The sequence below is a fragment of the Rana temporaria genome, chromosome 1 (genome assembly GCF_905171775.1).
Source record: "Rana temporaria chromosome 1, aRanTem1.1, whole genome shotgun sequence".
Lineage (NCBI taxonomy): Eukaryota > Metazoa > Chordata > Amphibia > Anura > Ranidae > Rana > Rana temporaria.
Window position 1 is genome coordinate 211,600,200 of NC_053489.1, and position 20,383 is coordinate 211,620,582.

General features: G+C 41.3%; 2 protein-coding genes across 5 annotated transcripts in view; one reads left to right on the top strand and one right to left on the bottom strand.

Annotated features, from left to right (window-relative positions):
• The window catches only part of SMARCB1 (SWI/SNF related, matrix associated, actin dependent regulator of chromatin, subfamily b, member 1), a 30,150-nt gene extending 15,610 nt beyond the window's left edge, over positions 1 to 14,540 (top strand). The window contains exons 5-9 of one of the 3 annotated variants that reach the window (XM_040349055.1): positions 3,306 to 3,433; positions 6,984 to 7,060; positions 7,408 to 7,598; positions 11,131 to 11,262; positions 14,071 to 14,540. In XM_040349055.1, coding sequence (XP_040204989.1) covers positions 3,306 to 3,433; positions 6,984 to 7,060; positions 7,408 to 7,598; positions 11,131 to 11,262; positions 14,071 to 14,110 — 568 coding nt within the window. In that variant the 3' untranslated portion in view covers positions 14,111 to 14,540. Of the gene's footprint in view, positions 1 to 3,305; positions 3,434 to 6,893; positions 7,061 to 7,407; positions 7,599 to 11,130; positions 11,263 to 14,070 lie in introns of all 3 variants that reach the window. The other 2 variants (XM_040349049.1, XM_040349063.1) reach the window with 2 other exon arrangements.
• A 272-nt stretch (positions 14,541 to 14,812) lies between these two features.
• DERL3 (derlin 3) overlaps positions 14,813 to 20,383 on the bottom strand; it is a 42,232-nt gene continuing 36,661 nt past the window's right edge. For both annotated transcript variants that reach the window (XM_040349085.1, XM_040349077.1), the window contains 2 exons: positions 19,374 to 19,464; positions 14,813 to 15,005 (listed from right to left, as the gene is read on the bottom strand). In XM_040349085.1, coding sequence (XP_040205019.1) covers positions 14,921 to 15,005; positions 19,374 to 19,464 — 176 coding nt within the window. In that variant the 3' untranslated portion in view covers positions 14,813 to 14,920. The remainder of the gene's footprint in view (positions 15,006 to 19,373; positions 19,465 to 20,383) is intronic.

Here is a 20,383-nt window from a genome sequence, read left to right on the forward strand (position 1 = left end):
TGCATATTTAATATGCGTTCTAAGCCACCATTGGAGCTTAGGATGCTTTTCACATGTTGAAGGCTTTTGGTTTGCTTCTTTTGATGTAAAGCATTTTGTATACAAAGCTAAAAGACTCAGTAGCTCAAGATGTAGCTATCCATAGATCAAAATTTAGATCCTTCTATTAGGCATTCCTGTCTCATAGAAGTTGATCAACTTCTCCCGATCCGGCTTGTTGGGAAAACTATTATTTGGTAAGCACTACAGTTCTGATTAGTGTATTCTGACATAGGAGTCCCTGCTGTCAGAATACAATGGGGAACATTCCTCCATCTACTGTGTGTGTGTGTGTGTGTGTGTGTGTGTGATCTAAAAGAAACTGATTCACTCACAAATAAAAAAACAGTGCCTCAGGAATCCTTTGCACTGCTACAGGTGAAACTCGAAAAATTTGAATATCGTGCAAAAGTATGTTTATTTCACTAATGCAACTTAAAAGGTGAAACTAATATATGAGATAGACTCATTACATGCAAAGCAAGATAGTTCAAGCTGTGATTTGTCATAATTGTGATGATTATGGGTTACAGCTCATGAAAACCCCAAATCCACAATCTCAGAAAATAAGAATATTACATGCAATCAATAAAACAAGGATTGTACATGGAACAATATCAGACCTCTGAAAAGTATAAGCATGCATATGTACTCAGTACTTGGTTTGGGCACCTTTTGCAGCAATTACTGCCTCAATGTGGTGTGGCATGGAAGCTATCAGCCTGTGGCACTGCTGAGGTGTTATGGAAGACCAGGATGCTTCAATAGCGGCCTTCAGCTCTTCTGCATTGTTCGGTCTCTCATCTTTCTCTTGGCAATGCCCCATAGATTCTCTATGGGGTTCAGGTCAGGCGAGTTTGCTGGCCAATCAAGCACAGTAATCAATCCCACAGTCATTAAACCAGGTTTTGGTGCTTTTGGCAATGTGGGCAGGTGCCAAGTCCTGCTGGAAAATGAAGTCGGCATCCCCATAGAGCTTGTCTGCGGAAGGAAGCATGAAGTGCTCCAAAATCTCCTGGTAGACGGCTGTGGTGACCCCGGACTTAATGAAGCACAGTGGACCAACACCAGCAGATGACATGGCTCCCCAAATCAACACAGACTGTGGAAACTTCACACTGGACTTTCAGCATCTTGCAGTGTGTGCCTCTCCATTGTTCCTCCATACTCTGGGTCCTTGGTTTCCAAATGAGATGCAAAATTTGCTCTCATCAGAAAAGAAGACTTTGGACCACTGAGCAACAGACCAGGTGTGTTTTTCTTTAGCCCAGGTAAGATGCTTCTGACGTTGTTTGTTGTTCAGGAGCGGCTTGACAAGAGGAATACGACATTTGAAGCCCATGTCCAGGATCTGTCTGTATGTGGTGGCTCTTGATGCACCGACTCCAGCCTCAGTCCACCCCTTGTGAAAGTCCCCAACACTTTTGAATGGCCTTTTCCTGACAATCCTCTCCAGGCTGCGGTCATCCCTGCTGCTTGTGCACCGTTTTCTTCCACACTTTTTCCTTCCATATAACTTTGTATTAATGTGCTTTGATACAGCACTTTGGGAACATCCAACTTCTTTTGCAATTACCTTTTTTGAGGCTTTCCCGCCTTATGGAGAGTGTCAATGATGATTTTCTGCACAACTGTCAGGTCGGCAGTCTTTCCCATGATTGTAATTCCTACTGAACCAGACTGAGAGACCATTTAAACGCTCAGGAACACTTTGCAGGGTTTATGGCTTAATTAGCCGATTAGAATAGGACTCTTTGAGCCTAGAATATTGCACCTTTTCACAATATTCCAATTTTATGAGATTGTGGATTTGGGGGTTTCATGAGCTGTAAGCCATAATCCTCACTGACAAATCACGGCTTAAACTATCTCGTATATTAGTTTCAGCTTTTAAGTTGCATTAATGAAATAAATGAACTTTTGCATGATATTCCAATTTTTCGAGTTTCACCTGTATCTAACCTTATAGTGAGTGCTTTGGAAATCTTGCATAATGCAGAAAAAAGAAAATGGATTTCATCCAATATTCCCCCTCCCCCCCCCCTTTTTTTCATGTTTTAAATTTAAATGTGCCTCATAGTACAGAAAAATTGTGTCAAGGTATGTGAACCACTTAAATTAACTGATAATTTGCCATTATATGTGATCCGATCTTCTAAAGGCTTGTACACACTATAAGAAAATCGTGCGAACATATTCTTCAGAGGAAAAGCTTTACGACAACAGCTTTCGTACACAATTTCCTTCCTCACTTGCTGTGAAACTAGGAAAAGTAAATGATCGTTCACCTGTTTTTTTTTATTATATATATTTTTTTATAGTGTTTACCCAACTTAAAGCAGAAGTAAACCCATCCATAAAACGGTTTTATTTCCGGCACCAAACTGTCAAACCATCCAATGGCTGGTGTCCTAACTGATCACCTGTGCAGCATCATGGCAGTTGTAGATTAAACGGAGGCAAAGATGGCAGCTTCCTTGGCTGAAAGCAATAGGGGGGGTTTACTTACACTTTTAGGCCACTTTCACACTGGCGTGGGCGGCGGTAAAGCAGCGCTTTACTGTCGTTTTTGCGGAGGTATTCGACAGCTAGCGGGGCACTTTTAATCCCCGCTAGCGGGCGAAAAAGGGTTAAAACCACCCGTAACGCGCCAATTTGCCGGCGGTTTGGCCGCACTGCCCATTCGCTTCAATGGGCAAGAGGGGTTTTTCACACCGCTCCAAAGATGCTGCTTGCAGGACATTTAACGTCCTGCCAGCGCACAGCTTGAGTGAATTAAGCCGCTGTTTCAGGGTGCATTGCAGGCGTTTTAGCACCTGCAAAGCCACCTCAGTGTGAAAGGGGTCCGAGTCACAATAAATAATAAACACAATTTGCTTAAAGCGGTTTTTCACATTGAAAACTATAATGTAAAAGTCGGCAGATACAAATACTGGTGCTGCTTTCTCTGTTTTTTTTTTTTGTGATATGCTATTCTTATCTTGCTCACAGGTCCTTGTAGGGCTGTCCTTATATGGCCTGTTTAGTGTATTAAACAATCCTTAAAGAGGACTTGGGATTAATAATTGTACTTAAAGGTGTGTGCTGGGGGGTTGTAGCACTGGGCAGACATAGACCAGGAATCAAGCTTATATGAAGTAGGCCTTCCTCTGTGTTGGAATAGAAAGAAAGGTTTATTGCTTTACTGGTTAGATGTGACTTTGTGCTACTCTAGTTTTGCCTACATTTTTATCTACAACTGACTGATGTTTTTCAATCATTAACAGTTTTGATGACCATGATCCAGCTGTTATTCATGAAAATGCTTCTCAGCCTGAAGTACTAGTTCCCATCAGATTGGACATGGAAATAGATGGACAGAAGTTGCGAGACGCCTTTACCTGGAACATGAATGGTAAAAGTGACCTAAAATGTCTTCAATTATTATAATTTATTTTTCAGTAACAAGTCTAGGTGCATTTATCATTCATCCATAGTTTAACCACTTGATGACCATACCTAGTGCGTGATCTGGCACTTCGGGTAGGGGGCACGTGCTGCCGACAGTCCGACTCTGCTGTTGTTTTACACAGCAGATGTGGATCAGTTACTGCTGGCCAATAGATTACCGCCAGCACCTGCTGCTCATTCGGAGCACACAGGACAGGGCTCTGCCTATGTAAACAAGACTGAGCCCTGTCCAGTCAGCGGGGAAGTAATATATTTTCTTTCCATACAAAGAAGGGAATTGAATCGATTACTTCCCCTAGTAAAAGCACAAAATACAGACACACGCCCCTGATGTTAACCCCCTTCTCGGCCAGTGTCATTATTGCAGTGACTGCATATTTTTTAGCACAGATCACTATATTGGTGTCAATGGTTCCCATCAAGTGTCAGAATGTCAGCTGCAATATCGCAGTCCTGCTATAAGTCGCTGATTTCCACCATTACTAATAGAAAAAAAACATTTCATAGTTTCATAGCTAAAACTCTTGCGCAAACCAATAAATATACGCTTATTGGGATTTTTTCTCCCAAAAAATATGTAGCATAATGCATATCCAGTATGAAAAAGTTATATGTTTTATAGCAGAAAGTAAAAAAAAAATATATATACACACACACTTTAATGGAAAAAACAAACCGTAAAGTTTGCCCAATTTGTTTGTATAATGTGAAAGATGATACGCCGAGTAAATGGATATCATGTTTTAAAAATGCGTCTGGCCATGGAATGGCGGCACACTATGGTGCTTAATATATATTGATTATGGACTGTCAGTGTTTACTTAAGAATATTTATTTATTACAATGTTTCTTTTTTTTTTTTTTTTTTTTTTTTTTTTTATATATATTCCTCCCTGTTGGGGGGGGGCTTTGGGTTGTCTGGGGTCTAAACAGACCCCTGACATCTCCCCTTTGAGACATGGAAAGGGAATCGCTGACTCTGTCCATTCGGAAAAGAAAGGAGCTGGTGAATTACATATTTAGCGGCTCATTCCTCCGCTCACCATCCGCAAAAATCTGCGACGGGAGGGGGCGGAGAAGTGGGGACTAGAGGCGAACAGGGGAGCTGGAGGGGGTATACAGGGTACAGTCTGGAACCATCTGTGCGGCAGAGGGTGAAGTTATAATCGCTGATTTCCCTGTGTGGCTTTCAATAAAGCAGCTGACAGCCGCAAAGGGGAGAGGAGGAGGAGAAGCGGCTGTCGGCTGTTTTAATGAAAGCCACACAGGGAGATCAGTGATTAAAACTTCCCCTGCCGCTGCACTGATCTTGATTGTCCAGGCATCGGGAGTGTTTGTACAAGTACTCCTGCAAATACTCGGTATCGGTACAGATACTGGTATCGGGACAACCCTACTCCCTGATTTTATGATTATCAAAGGGAACCTGGCCAAAAGTTTTATTTAGCTGTATATTTTTTGATACTACCATAACCTACCACCAAAGAACAACCCAAAATTAAAAATGTTCTGCTCCGTATGATTGCAGTAAACAATAGTGTGTGTGTGTGTGTGTGTGTGTGTGTGTGTGTGTGTGTGTGTGTGTGTGTGTGTGTGTGTGTGTGTGTGTGTGTGTGTGTGTGTGTTTTTTTTTAATCTTACCTAAAACGCACTGATACTAATATAAAAAATAAATAAAAAAACGTGCCCCAAATATACTGACCGTGACTTTTGAACCTGACCTAGATCAAACCTTGATCTAGCTATTTCTTATTTTAAACAGTTGTTTCTATTCTCTCTGCAAGGAAAGAGAGAGATGCAATGTATCTCTCCTCTCCATTCACAGAGAAAAACACAGGGGCGTTCTTCAGTGACTGGTCACTGTGATAGCTAATCAGAGGCTATCGCAGCAATCGGGTTACCCGAAACGGGGGAGTTCTGGGTACTGATCATTAGTATGGGACCCAGTCTCTGTGCTGGGAGTGCGCTGAGCAGCGCTCTCCCACCACAAAGACAGATAGCGGAATAAAAACAACCCAGTGCAATGGGTCTGCATATATGTGTATCGGCTTGAAAGGAGTTAAGAGACCAGAATCATAGGGACCGTAAAAGGACACACAGTCCTTTTGATCTGAATAGAAACAATAAAAGGAAGCAGAGTCATTGAAACAGAGTGTAAACTGTAGAAGAGCAGAGTCATTGGAGCTGAATGGGGACACAAGAAGGGAGCAAAGTCCTCCTTGTAATTAAGCAGGGACAGTAAAAGGGTGCAGAGTCACTGGAGCTGAGTGGGGACACTAAAAGGGAACACAGTCATCACTGGAGCAAAGCGGTATTGTAAAAGGATGCAGAAGTATTGGAGCTGGGTGGGGACAGTAAGAGGGAGCAGAAACAAAAGAGCGGAGTAATAACATAAGGTTTTGTTCATAAGGCTTCAACTCGTGTAAGAGCAATATGAACAGCTTGCTTTTACAAAAGATTTATGCAAGATCAGATATTTTGTTTAAACCTTTAAAGTGGAAGTCAACCCTAAAACTAAAATCCCTCCATCTACAGACATCCACATTCTAACACTAACCTGTCTAGCCCTGTAAAGAAGAAATCGGTATACATGCCTTTTTTGAAGCTCTGCAGAGGACACAGCTGACAACGGATGTGAAATGAATGGGGAGTGACGTTACTGTAGGGCTTCTGTTGTTGGACATGGCCTCTGCACCCACCTCCACAGAGAAGCTGCGGCCTGGCAGCTTAGTGTAGGAACGGGTCAGATCGTCTTCAGAAAAGATATGTATACTGATTTCTTCTTTACAGGACTAGATGGGTCAGTGTCTGTAGATATAGGGATTTTAGTTTTAGGGTTGACTTCTACTTTAAAGCACCATTCAACTACAGTTTGGAGAGGTTAAAGCACAATTAAGTTCTGACTGTCACTTCAACAAGCTGCTAATAGTTTAATAATGTGTGTGTGGTGTTTTTTATTTTTTTTGTTAAAACTTCATCAGAGCTGCCTAAAGCCTGATGAAATATTTACAGTTGCTTTAATGCACTATGAACAAGGCCTAAAGGATAGCAGAGCCACCAAAGCTGGTTGAGAACAGTAAAGGAGAGCAGAAATGCCAGAGTAAGAGAGCAGAGACACTGGAGGTGAGTGAGGACATAGGGAGGAGAGTGGAAGGTATGCAACACCAGCTGCAGGATGCCCATTCCCACTTGACCCTGTGAGATGCTTTCTTGAGTTTGTCTGCAGTTTTCTGGAGAACTCTGATTAGGGTAAACTTTCTGATACGCTTATTTGCTAGATAGCTTTGGTAGCTCACTGAATTTGTTCACTTCTTGCCTGGAATACAGAACAGGCATTAGTAAATAACTAACAAAACTTATTTTTAATTTATTGTGCATATGATTTCTCTTTTTTTTTCTAACAGAGAAGTTAATGACTCCAGAAATGTTTGCAGAGATCCTCTGTGATGATTTAGACCTTAACCCCCTTGCTTTTGTCCCGGCTATTGCTTCAGCGATCCGTCAGCAGATAGAATCTTATCCCACTGACAGCATACTGGAGGATCAGTCTGATCAGAGAGTCATTATCAAGGTACAATGATAATTAAATCTTCTGTTTTTTCAAAACATTGTAACATTTTTACTTTTTATATTCATTCCTAGCTGGCGCCAATGCATGCCCTTGCAGTGTGTTGCATGGACTTCATTTTGAGCAACTCTAAGCATGCAATGTTTTGTCTTTTCTGATAAGGTGACAGTTTGGTTGTTCAGTGTGTAAGTAAGCTGTATGCCATTTTTGCATGGCACTCGCAGATTCTGCTCTATGTAAACAAGGCTGCTTATGAGTGTTCAATCAGTCTCTGAGTTTCTTATGCTGGTGAATAGAAAATAGCGGCCTTACTTTCTGGATCGTGGTTTTGTCCTTCTGTTCTTTCTCAGCTGAATATCCACGTTGGGAACATTTCTTTGGTGGACCAGTTTGAGTGGGACATGTCGGAGAAGGAGAATTCACCAGAGAAGTTTGCACTGAAATTATGTTCTGAGCTTGGTTTGGGCGGGGAGTTTGTCACCACTATCGCATACAGCATCCGCGGGCAGCTCAGCTGGCACCAGAAGACATACGCATTCAGGTAGGATGACTTGTTGCTTTAAAATTCACATCAGGGTTGTTGAAAGACAGTTGGTGACATGATGACTGTAACGCAGTAAAGCCTAGTACACACCACTAACCCAGCGGGTGCTCTCAGCCATTGGCTGAGAGCGTTGATCGGGAACTGGTCGGCCTCTGGATTTCCAGCATGTACGTCTGACAGAAGTCGGCCCTACACACAGGCGTTGGCTGTTTTTTTTTATTGAACCGGCCGATATTCGGCTTGTGTGTACTAAGCTTTAGTGGACACAGTTGTGCAATGCTGGGGTTTGAAAGGGTTTTCCTGAAAATTAATAGCTGCTTATGACAAGATTGCCTCCTTGAGAGCATCAAATTCAAACTTTACTTGCAGTTACTAATATACAGTATTTACTCATTCATTTAGATGTAATGAGTCTGTTTAACATTGACATCTGAATGTCTGAATTTTAGTAGTCTAAGCAGATGTTAAACAAAGGTACAATGATTCTGTTGTTGCCTATGATGCTTATACCTTGTGTGTTGGATATCATCACATAACAAAACATAAAGTGAGCAGCACTGATTTAATCAGATTACAAGTTTATGCATGTTGTAAATTTTATTAACTGCCTAGTCTAAAAAATGGCAACCTTTTTTTAACACAACCATTATATCTCGAATGATGATTTGCACAATAAAAAACAGAAGCCATATTTCTGTGGTTTATAAGCAGAAAGTAGTAAGAATTCTTATTTGTGATGGCCTCATGCTTTAGGTAAATGCATTTTAAATTGCTAGAGTAAACAATTGTATCATGTTAAGTGTGTGTGTGTGTGTGTGTGTGTGTGTGTGTGTGTGTGTGTGTGTGTGTATATATATATATATATATATATATATATATATATATATATATATATATATATATATATATATATATATATATATATATATATATATATATATATATATATATAGTGTATATGTGTGTGTGTGTGTAAGTATATATGTGTGTGTGTGTGTGTGTGTGTGTGTGTGTATACATATATATAAAATGTAGACTATAAGGCTTTGCTTGGTACATTCCAGTAAGTTTATTAAACTGTAAAGAGGGGGTGGGGTGGGGTGGGAGCTCAAGGGACACATCAATAGATGGATATAGACCAGTTGCTCAAAGTTTTATCCAGAAAACTATGAGTGTCAGTCTACTTTTGGTACTTATGGCAGGTAAAAGCAAAAGGCACTTTCAGATGCATCTGAGCTATTTTATCCTTTGAAAGAAACAAACGCTAAGGGCTCATTCACATGGGTGCTCATCCCCATTGCGAGTGACTTACAATTGGTTTACTTCTCTGTCCTTGCGCTGAGCTGCATGCAAACAATAAGTTAAGACATGTGGCTGTACAGACTTGCACAGCCCAGGTATGCAGGGATGGGTGCATGGATACAGGCACAGAGCTTATGCGCCTGGGTCCATACTCTCATCCCTACATACTTTTTAACCATGGCTGTGTGGGAGAGTCTGTACAGCTGACACGTGTCCATTAACTTATCTGTGCTGCCTGCACACAGCTCTACTGGGCTGCATGCTCATTTGAATGAGTCCCAACGCTGATATCATACAACAGTTTTGTAGCAGAGATCAATCACTGCTACAGATTGCTAATAAAAATGATTAACAGCTAATTGTCGCTAGTGATTTAATCGCCATGTTCACTGGCGATACGTTGCTGCTACAAACTAAACTAGTGTTACAGCTTTGGGTCGGTGTGCTCTGTTACAAATTGCTCTACTTCAGTGATTTTGTAGCCAAGCCATACAGGTTGATGAAGAGCAGTTGTTGCCAACGGTCTCATTGCCGTAATAAAATGCTGCTAAACAACCGGTGGGTGACAGCTCCAACTTGCTGAAAAACTAGCCAGTTGGCATTTTCATTAAAAAGGGCGATGGATTTCCTAGTGAGAAAAAAGCAGTGGGGAGAATTGCGAATAAACCGCCTTTCTAATATCGGCTCCAGATTGCCGGTTCAGGATCACTAAGAGTGCTTTCACAATGCATGGGCATCGGCTGTAAAGCGCCGCTATTTTTAGCGGCACTTTACCGTTGTTTTTCCGGCTGCTAGCAGGGCACTTTTAACCCCCCACTATCGGCCGAAAAAGGGTATAAAAGCGCTGCTGCTTTCAAACTGGGATACCCGACATGTAGCGATCCCCCGAATGCTACTCACTGATGCAAATGAGGAAGGGCTGCAAACGCCCTGCGACTGCATGCAGTGCATACAGTTGTACCGCGTTTGTCAGCAAAAATGGGTTTACAACAGGCAGTGAGGAGGCGTCGCATCTCTTTCACTCCGCCGTGTCAGTAGCCTCTGGAGCGCAATGCGAAAGCGAACCAGACTTGAGGAAAGGGAGATTTAAATGCTATAGTCATGTGTCCCAAGTCTCAGTAAATTATTGGCTAGTTTTATGCTTTTAGTTGGGCGGGGCAGTAAAACGGTTGAGCCACATTTTTACAACTTATCTATAAAGGCAGCGTTCGGTGTATATACACCTGCTGCAATGCTTTTTGTGGTCGTGGCAAGATTTTATATCCCTATTACATTCACTGAACACTACTGCCCACAGGCGCAAAGTAGCATGGCATTTGGGGGATTCAAACGGGAAGTGAGGACGTGATACAGCACCTTCTCATCCCCTGTCAAATGCTTTCTAAGAAGTGATCAGAACGTGGATTCCTATTCAGAGAGCACCACTAGTGTTAACAAGGCCTTATATCTTCTTTTATAAAGAGGGTTACAATTGCATTTGCCAATGATTATTTTGTATAAACTGGGGGAGCCTCAGACATCCAGCCCTTGGCCATCTTTCCGGCTTACTTTTCAGTGGGTCCAAAGTCAGATAGCAACCGTAGGTACCCTGTTCCATGCTGATAGACCTGTTGGAAGAATGTCCACTTTAAGAGGGAAGAAACACTTTTATTGACCATGATGTTGAAAATACATTCCAAAAGTCATAATCCCAGTATATCTCCAGACTAAATAGTATTTTTTTTTTTTTTCTTAAAGTCTTCTTTAAAGTCAAGTGGCGAAACATTTTGTTCCCACTGAGTTGCATAAAAACCTTGCCTGCAGCATCTGGTTGTGTGACACTGCAGGCTTATTAATTTTTGTCTACCCCACAGGGAATCTCAGAAAGACTTGGCAGAGGTGATGGCTGTAAGCCACGTGTGCCTAAATGTGTTTCCACATTAGTGCTTGTGTGTATGAGCTCTAAATCTTTTTACACAAGTTGTTGACTTAGAAACAGGATATGCAACTTAAGTTGCTTATCACATGTGTCAATGTGATGACTGTAAGCATATAAAGCATGTGTTTTTAGTCAGGAACATCTACCCTAAAGATTGTGCACTTTGATTTCATATACTCCCAGCTGTCCTATTACTTAAAAAAAAAAGCTGCCATTGCCAATTGATTTGAATGGGCTGAAGTATCCATGAAGGAAACATGCAAGATTACTTTGTTATCCCTCCTTAATACGTGTTTGTTATTATTTCAGTGAAAACCCCTTGCCAACTGTGGAGATTGCCATCCGAAATACAGGTGATGCAGACCAGTGGTGCCCTCTTCTGGAGACCCTTACAGATGCTGAAATGGAAAAGAAGATCCGTGATCAGGACAGAAACACCAGGTGCCACCGTCGTTTCATACGCTTTTCCTTCCGGGCTTCGCGTCGGGGTAGAATATAGACAACCAAGTGGCACTTCCTCGGAGCGTCCACGAGGAAGACATTTCAGCTTTTGCGCACCAGCCTATGAAGTGATGTCTTTTTCCGTGTCTGTGCTGTCGTGCTTCAGCCGATGGAGCTTCTCTTTTAATCATTATCACACTTTGCAAGTGACGTGTTTGGTATTTCGTTTGACTTAAGCTGGTGGGATTGGACATTTCTCCCAGTGCTCGCCATTAGCTTAGTAGCACTGTCTATGCTGAAATTCCCTGATAGCCCTTACCTGGCCCTGGCGCCTTACGCACTTAAATTACCAAATTCTAACTAATTCCATTGTCTCACATTGAGATTTTCTGACACCCTCTTGCCTCCCCCTAATCTGGTGGTGGGACCTGTAGTATAATTCTATATTGCTGGTTTCTGTAATCAGAGTAGTCCCTATAACAGAAGTATGCCGACTATAGAATCTTTTCTGTCCTTTAGTGTATTGTAATCCTGTTAGCTTTAGTATTCTTTTATGTTGTAGGCAATACTTAAAAACTGGTGCCAAAAATATGCTTGTGAAATGTTCTAGATAGCTTTGCTGCTTTAAACGCTAAATGTAATCATTTAACTTCTGCCAGTCCCTGTAGAGCATAATTCTACTGGTGCATGCCGCAGTTAAATGCAACGTGAATTTCCACCGATTATAGTGCAGGTGGTGGCTTTATGAAGTATGTGTGCAGTATTAAGACTTGTAACCATTTTAATTGCTTTACTTTTAAGTGTATGACAGTGGTAGTGACAGTGTTAATGTTTTCTTGGATGGTAAGGAAATGCTTTTCGTTTTCAGAAAGGTTGGCCCATGCTGATTGTGGAGCCCCTAGATGGCCTTATTGCCTCAGATGTATATGCAGATCAGTGGTTCAGAAGTGAGGGCAGTAATAAATATTCAGTGCCATTTGAATTCTCCATTGAATCGCTGGGTACGATAGGACAGGAGTACATAAAGCAATGCTGTGCTATATACAGTACTGACCCCTCAGACAGGTTAAAGATTTTGAAATGCTATGGTTCTTTGCAACATTAGCATTATAAGTAGTAAGCTGGAATTGCATAATCAGCTGGGTTGATGGTACTGTTGATGCTCTCCCTTTGGCCATTGCTGTACCCTGAAACTTGTGAGTTACTAGTTTATTTTGTTTGTATTGTTTATTGGTACTTGGGGACATTCAGATCTGCCAAATAACGGTAGTGAAAATGTCTCTACCTTTGTTAAATGAAAAACGTGAAAGGTTAGGCGCTTATGTAAAATGTTTTAATCCCTTTACAGCATATCTATATATTGACTTAAATGTTCTTTGTATGCAAGATGTCTTTATTTTATTGGTTTTTGCATTGTGCCTTTTTATAGAAAGTTGGTGTGTATGTGGTCTGGTTCGGTTCTTCTAGTGTTCACCAGTTGTCAGTGTCTGGTTCTTGCATAGCACAAGAGGATAGGACAAGTTGCCTAGTAGCTGTGTTTTTAAATATGCCAAATCAAGGCCATGAATGTATTAACAAATATGGTGTCGTACCTTACAAATACCAAACCTCACAGACTACTTCCCTCTTGTTAAACCTCCCAGCAGATAAATCAGCTGCCCTTTTTTTTCTAACTAGGGTTCACGTTGTGCTTATCACGCCAATGTTTCTGGAATATACCATGAAAATGTTTGAACTCCTTTCCCCTGAAAACAGTTTAGCCAAATAACTGCTGTGACCATCGTTTTTTATACTTTAATCTTGGTATACATTCCAAATTTTTCATGGTGTCACTTCCTGAAACTATTAACATCTGACAGGATGCATACATAGGAAATCACAAAAGTCTGCAGAGAAACCTGCATTTACCTTTTTTAGTATTTAGTACCTATTAGTGTTTTTTTAGTTTCCAAGACTTTCAATGCCTTTTTATTTTATCATAGCTTAGCACCTTTCACTGGTAAAGGTTATGCTTTCTTTCCTTTATAAATTTAAAGGCAGCGATTTTTATTTACAAAATGGTCTGCATTTGAAAACATTTAAATCGTTGGTATTGTATTTTTTTGTTTTACCAATGAATTTGCTTTATTACAAAGCAGCCCGGTATTTGCACAAGAGGTCTTTAATTCTAGTATTATGTGATATAATTCCCCTCATATATAACTATTAAGCTTTTTCTAAGATCTATTTAGGATAGATATTGATGACCCCAATCTTTTTTGCAGCTGTGAACCTAATAGCCTTTGGACCAGGGCTGGAGAAATCCCAGCATTCTGGTAGCCAATGTGCCTAAATATAGTTGGCGCCAATCTTCTTTGAGCCTTTTTAAAGCCAGCATGTTTTCTGGCTCCTTAAAACTGGTTCTAACTTTTTTTTTTTTTTTTGTCCAACCCTACCTAAACTATAGTATTGAATATATTTTTTTCAGAGTTAAGGCCAGAGATACAATTAGCTATTCTTTTAGCTGTCAAGCACACTTGTGGCCTAACTGGCATCACTGTTGGTAGTACTGGGTTTGGTGCCAATGAGTGAGTGACCTCTAGATTAAACTTTTATCATGATATAGGAAATGTTTATATGCTATTTGTTTTACTTGCTAAATTAGTGTGGCTGGAAGTGAATTTGAGGTAATGAGATCAGAATGTTTCTTTCCAGTGGAGAGTATTGCGTAAAAATCCCCCATAAGATTATCCTCTGACTTAGTGTTAAGAGTACAGCTACAACCTCCTTATCATTTACCTTGCCCCTCTTCTCTTTTCCTCCCTATAGGCGTATGAGACGTCTTGCCAACACTGCACCGGCCTGGTAAACAGTCCCCTCCCGACGAAACTCGCGGTTCACATCCTGGAGATGGAACCCCGCCCCATAAATAAACAAAAAGTAACAGTTAAAAAGAAAAAAGTAAAAAAAAAATACTAAGACTAAAGATTTGTGGAGGAGAGGAGGGTGGTCACAGCACCTCTTGAGCCATATCAGAAGGTGCGGGGGACCCACACATTCCACTTTGAAAGCAGCTGGGTGCTGCTGTGTTTGACTCCCTCACATCCTTTCCTTCCATGTACAGAGTGTGAAGCATTAGTGCTACCTGACTACCGGAAGACCTGAGACAGATGTCCCAAGCCCTCCTTTATACCTGTGTACGTGATATGTAAAGCTTTTTTGTGTTCTATTTTTAATTTGTATAGGTGCTTCATGCACTTGTAGAAAACAACTTTTTAAATAAAAGTAATGCTCAATAACTTGTTTTGTTTAAGTGGTGTTTTATGCTTAATATGTATTAATGCTTCTATAGCTCATACCATAGTTTTGTCTTGTATGCACTGTGATATATCCATCAACTCTCCTCCATGACATGGGAATGACCTGCTTGGAAAGGTAAGACTATAATAGAATATTCTCTAGAGGTAGAGATTGGAATGAACTGCTGTTGATACATTAATAAAAAACTTGCTTTTAATACCAGCTGAATGGTATGTAGGATTTTGCTACTATTGCAATGAACATTTTCATGTGTTTTTAACAAGAGCTTTTATTATTTCAAGTTACATTACGTAATGTTTCAATACTGAAAACCTGAGCTTAGTAAGAAGATAACGCTGTCCTGGGCCTCTGGAAGCGGCTAATCTTGGTGCGGTCTGTTTACATAATCCTCTGGTAGTGGATTATAATTGGGATCTGCTAATGGCACATCAAATATTTGCTTTCTGTAGAGCACAGAGACAAAAGACAAGTAAGATTTAGACAATGCAATGACTGCAATTTTTTTTTTTTTTTTTTTTAGGTCAAAATTGAGGATATGGTTTTGCATGATTTCGTTTGTAACCATTTTTCTGAATGTGGCTTTTTTGCTAGTGGTTTGTAGTTACTTTTTTGTGAGCAAAATTAGGGTTGTTGCCAATTTACTATTATGTCAGCTTGTATGCTATAGGCATTCATACTTGTATGCTTTTTAGGCTTATGCCCTGTCCTTATTAATTAATCTGTCTAGTACCAATTTGCTTCCATTTGCAAATACAAATTGTAGTGAATCGTGCATTACGTTATTAACCACTTAACGCCCGCCGCACGCCTATTTACGTCCACAGAATGGCACGTACAGGCAGATGGGCGTATATATACGTCCCTGCCTTCTAGCGGGTCGGGGGTCCGATCGGGACCCCCTCCGCTGCGGGCGGATTCCCGCGGGGAGCGATCCGGGACGACGGCGCGGCTATTCGTTTATAGCCGTCGCGATCGCCCCCCTGGAGCTGAAGAACGGGGAGAGCCGTATGTAAACACGGCTTCCCCGTGCTTCACTGTGGCGGCTGCATCGATCGAGTGATCCCTTTTATAGGGAGACTCGATCGATGACGTCAGTCCTACAGCCACACCCCCCTACAGTTGTAAACACACACTAGGTGAACCCTAACTCCTACAGCGCCCCGTGGTTAACTCCCAAACTGCAACTGTCATTTTCACAATAAACAATGCAATTTAAATGCATTTTTTGCTGTGAAAATGACAATGGTCCCAAAAATGTGTCAAAATTGTCCGAAGTGTCCGCCATAATGTCGCACTTATTGCGATTTTTTTTTTTTTTTTTTTTTACCAAAAATAGGTAGAAGAATACGTATCGGCCTAAACTGAGGAAAAATTATTTTTATAAATGTTTTTGGGGGATATTTATTATAGCAAAAAGTAAAAAATATTGCATTTTTTTCCAAATTGTCGCTCTATTTTTGTTTATTGCAAAAAATAAAAACCGCAGAGGTGATCAAATACCACGAAAAGAAAGCTCTATTTGTGGGGGGAAAAAGGACGCCGATTTTGTTTGGGAGCCACGTCGCACGACCGCGCAATTGTCTGTTGAAGCGACGCAGTGCCAAATCGCAAAGCCTGGGCATTTGGCAACAAAATGGTCCGGGGCTTAAGTGGTTAACTCCTAACAGGTCATTTTGTCTGCAGTAGTTTGTGAAGTGGCATGCAATTTTTGCATGTCAGAATTATCCTCATGTTCTGCCCAGGCTAAACCGTGCAGGGTACAGCAAAAACATAAGCATCTAAGTAGTTAATAGGATTGCAAACTTGAACTGGCCATACACTAGTAGATTTTCATAGAAACATTCATACAGACATTTGAAGTACATTTTTTGAGGAAGATTGATGATTGAAAGTCCTTCAAAATTTTGGATTAATATAATTTCCTGTATGAAAACCACATTTAATATTAGAAGGTCATTCAAGAATTTTTTTTCATCCTACTACTTTTGAACTTTTATGACTCCAATCAAAAAGCAACATCAATTTGACCCCACTGACAATTAGACATTTAAACAAACCTTCTTAAAGGGGATGTAAACCTAAATTTATGAAATTTGATCTAAGCATGTATATCTGTAGGGTTTTTTCTTATCTCTCTCCAAATCCCTAAGTCCTGTGTTTTATTTGCTGCTCTGTTCTTCTGTTATCAGCATGATAACTTTTGACAAGTTCTCTGACAACCATGCTATAGATTAGCAGAGAGCTGGTCTTATCACAGCACATTCCTTTCTTCCTTCCTCTGCCTATGTGGAGGGGGGGGGGGGGGTGTGTGCCTTTCCTTCAATCAGCTGTCACACAGTGTATGCCAAGACTTCACTTCTACTGCTGAACAGGAAGAAAAAAATCTCTAACAGGATGTGCACTTTCTAAAGAATATGGCAAGCTGAAGACAGCAGATATACATGTAAAACTTATGTAGAGAGATTTGTTTCATCTCTGTATCATCTGAGGCTGTTCACTTCACTGGGTATATGTGAGGGGTTACATCCACTTTAAAGTTAACACCCCCCCCCCCCAAAATAATCTTGTTCCCTTACAGCATGTTGTACAGCACAGTGCTTGTGCGGTGTCATTTGGCCACCCGTAATACCTGGCTGATCCTGTCTGGCAATTCCCCCCCTGTATGCCGACTACAATATATCAGGGCTGCTGATCCCTGACACTGTGGTCAGAGTACGTGCCTTTGTCATCCGCTGACCTGCTCTGCTGTCTTTGTCTCCCTCTGTCCTCCCCACCTCCACTCCCTGCCTGTCGGCTCCCGGATCCCCCCCCCCCCCCCTTAAAAATAAGTGTAGTTCCCTCTGATATATAACAGTTGGCTCCCCAGTGGATGTAATTTATAAAAAAATATGCAGTATAACGGCTTCAGAGCGCCATTCGGTGCGCACGTGACTGCCCACCGGTCTCCTCCTCTTCTACTGATGTCAGCAGGTTTTTCCCAGCACATTCCCCTGCAGCTATCAGATCAGGAGAGGAGACCAGGGGACAGTCAGCTGAGCGCAGATTGGTGCTCTGAAGTAAGCGGTTATACTGTTGTGTTTTTTTTTTTTTTTTTTTTTTATAAATTACATCCACTGGGGAGCTTACTGTTGTATATCAGAGGGAACGATAGAAGAAAAAATATTGGCTTCACACTTCTGTGACTTGGGATCTTACTTGTGAGACCCCAAGTCGCAGGATGTGAAATTCATTGTATTTCTATGAGAGCTGTTCCCACTGAAACTACAGAAGTCGCTGCAACTTAAGAAAAGGTTCCTGCACTACTTTGGTCTAACTTTTGATGTGACTTTGGTCCAGAGAATGTAAATTCATATCTAAGTCGCATCAAACTCATGCTCCAAAGTCGCACTAGAAATCATGCGACTTTGGAGACGCACTAATGTACAAGGAGCCTAAAGCAAAAAATGTCAATTGCCATTCATCTAGTGCAGTGGTTCTCAGCCTGGGGTCAAATGATTTGCCAGGGGGTCACCAAATCATGGGCTGTTCCTGAAGCCTGCAGCCGCCCATTCAGTTCACGGCATGGCTTGGGGGCAGAGACTAGAAGTCAGCTGATATGAGGAATGTGAAGTGGAAGAGGCTGGAGGAGACCCTATTTCCTGATTTCAGCATAGGTGTCACTGCTACGAGACACTACAAAGTCTGAGACATCGTGAATGCGGAGACACAGTGAGTAACACTACCTGTGATTACAGTTGCCATTAAAAGTCCCCACTACAGTTCTCAGATCAGCAGATGACCTTGATTAAGAGCAGCTAAGTTGACTGATCAGAACTCCCTGCCAGCACCGCCACTGATCCTACTAACCCCACCCCCCACCAAGAAATAAGAGAAGAAATAAAAATAGAGAATGCATGGAAGGGAGAGAGAAAGAGGGGAAGGAACAAAGAAAAAGGAAGCGGAAGATGGCTAGTGAGAGGGATGGGGGGGGGGGGAGAAAGGAGAACAAAGAGATAGAGGGGTACATCCTCAAATGTACCATAAGGAGTTTTAATATTGTACGAGTAGAAGGGACTCAGGGAGCGCTAAATGTCCATGGGTTAGGGGCACAAATTACTTGTCTTACCTTGGATGCCGACAACGCACGCTACGAAAATAACTTTACCGTTGGCGGTCCCCGCAACTTGGGAAATTTTATCAAGGGGTTACGGCACTAGTAAGGTTGAGAACCACTGATCTAGTGTATGGCCAGCTCTAGTCTAGCATTGTGGGGCAAATCTTCCATACAGACGCCAGCAAAAAACAGAAAAAAATGCTCTGTCCCTTTTTTACTACATTGTCCAAATAAAATGTTTTGGATGGGGTTACACTTTAAAGGAAATCTGTACTGAAAATTGTATTTAGGATGTTATTTCATGCATACTTTTTATTTTTTTCAGAATCGTAAATTATTATGGCAGCCTCTGTATTTCTCGTAGCACACATTTTCTTTAAAAGCCTTGTGATGCTGTTATCTTTGGTTTGTCTGAATTCTCAACATTGACATTAACCAACGAAATTGCTCAGTCATTATTACATGGCCAGTTATCTTTGTATACCCTTTTATATCCCTGTGTGCCGACCTGAGGTAGAAAGTGAAGGAACACCAAATTGGTCTGTTAATCACCTCTTGTTCCCACTGCTATCCGTTGTATCTTTGCATGGATTATCTTAAAAGCACAGGATTTGTGGCTGTAAACTTTCAGCAAATAGACTTCTTAAGTTTTGCCAGAGCTATATGTAAACAAATGGCTGGAATGAGGGCACAGCATTTTCTCTGTTTTCATACTTACAAAAAAGCAGGAGTAACTAAAAGCTTTTTTCCTCCAGGCTGGTTTGGAAAAACATCTTCTAGAAAAAAGTAAATATGTCCAACTGCAATGCCTGAAAGGGAAGGCCATCAAAAATTAGCAAATGGCATAATGCGCAGATAGATATATTGGCCTTGCCATGACCACACCAATCAACCTGACAAGTTTAGTCTTGCTGTCATATTTCTACAGGCCTGGCCCAAAGGTTTTGGGAATGACACAAATATAGATTTTCACAAAGTCTGCTGCTTCAGTGTTAGATCTTTTTGTCAGATGATACCATTCTATACTGAAGTATAATTACAAGCATTTTATAAGTGTCAATGGCTTTTATTGACCATTAAGTTTATGCAAGTCAATATTTGCAGTGTTGACCCTTCTTTTTCAAGACCCCTGCAATTCACCCTGGCATGCTGTCAATCAACTTCTGGGCCACATCCTGACTGACAGCAGTCCATTGTTGCATAATTAATGCTTTGGAGTTTGTCAGAATTTTGTGGGGGGGAGGTCACAGAAGTGTGAAAGCCGTTTCTTGAGGATTGACCATAAGTTCTCAATGGGATTCAGGTCTGGGCCGTTTCCTGGCCATGGACCCAAAATGTTTTGTTCCCCAAGCCACTTATCACTTTTGCCTTATAGCAAGGTGCTCCACCACGCTGGAAAAGGCATTCTTCGTCACCAAACTGTTCTTGGATGGTTGAGAGAAGTTGCTCTCGTAGGATGTTTTTGCACCATTGTTTGTTCACGGCTGTGTTCTTAGGCAAAATTGTGAGTGAGCTCACTCCTTTGGTTGAGACCCCACACATGGCTGGTCTCAGGGTGCTTTACTGTTGATATGACACAGGACTGATGGTAGTGCTCACCTTTTATTTTCCGGACAAGATCTTTTTCTGAATTCCCCAAAGAATCAGGGGATTCATTGGAGAACATTACTTTACCCCAGCCCTCGGCAGTCCAATCCCTGTACCTTTTGCAGAATATCAGTCTGTTCC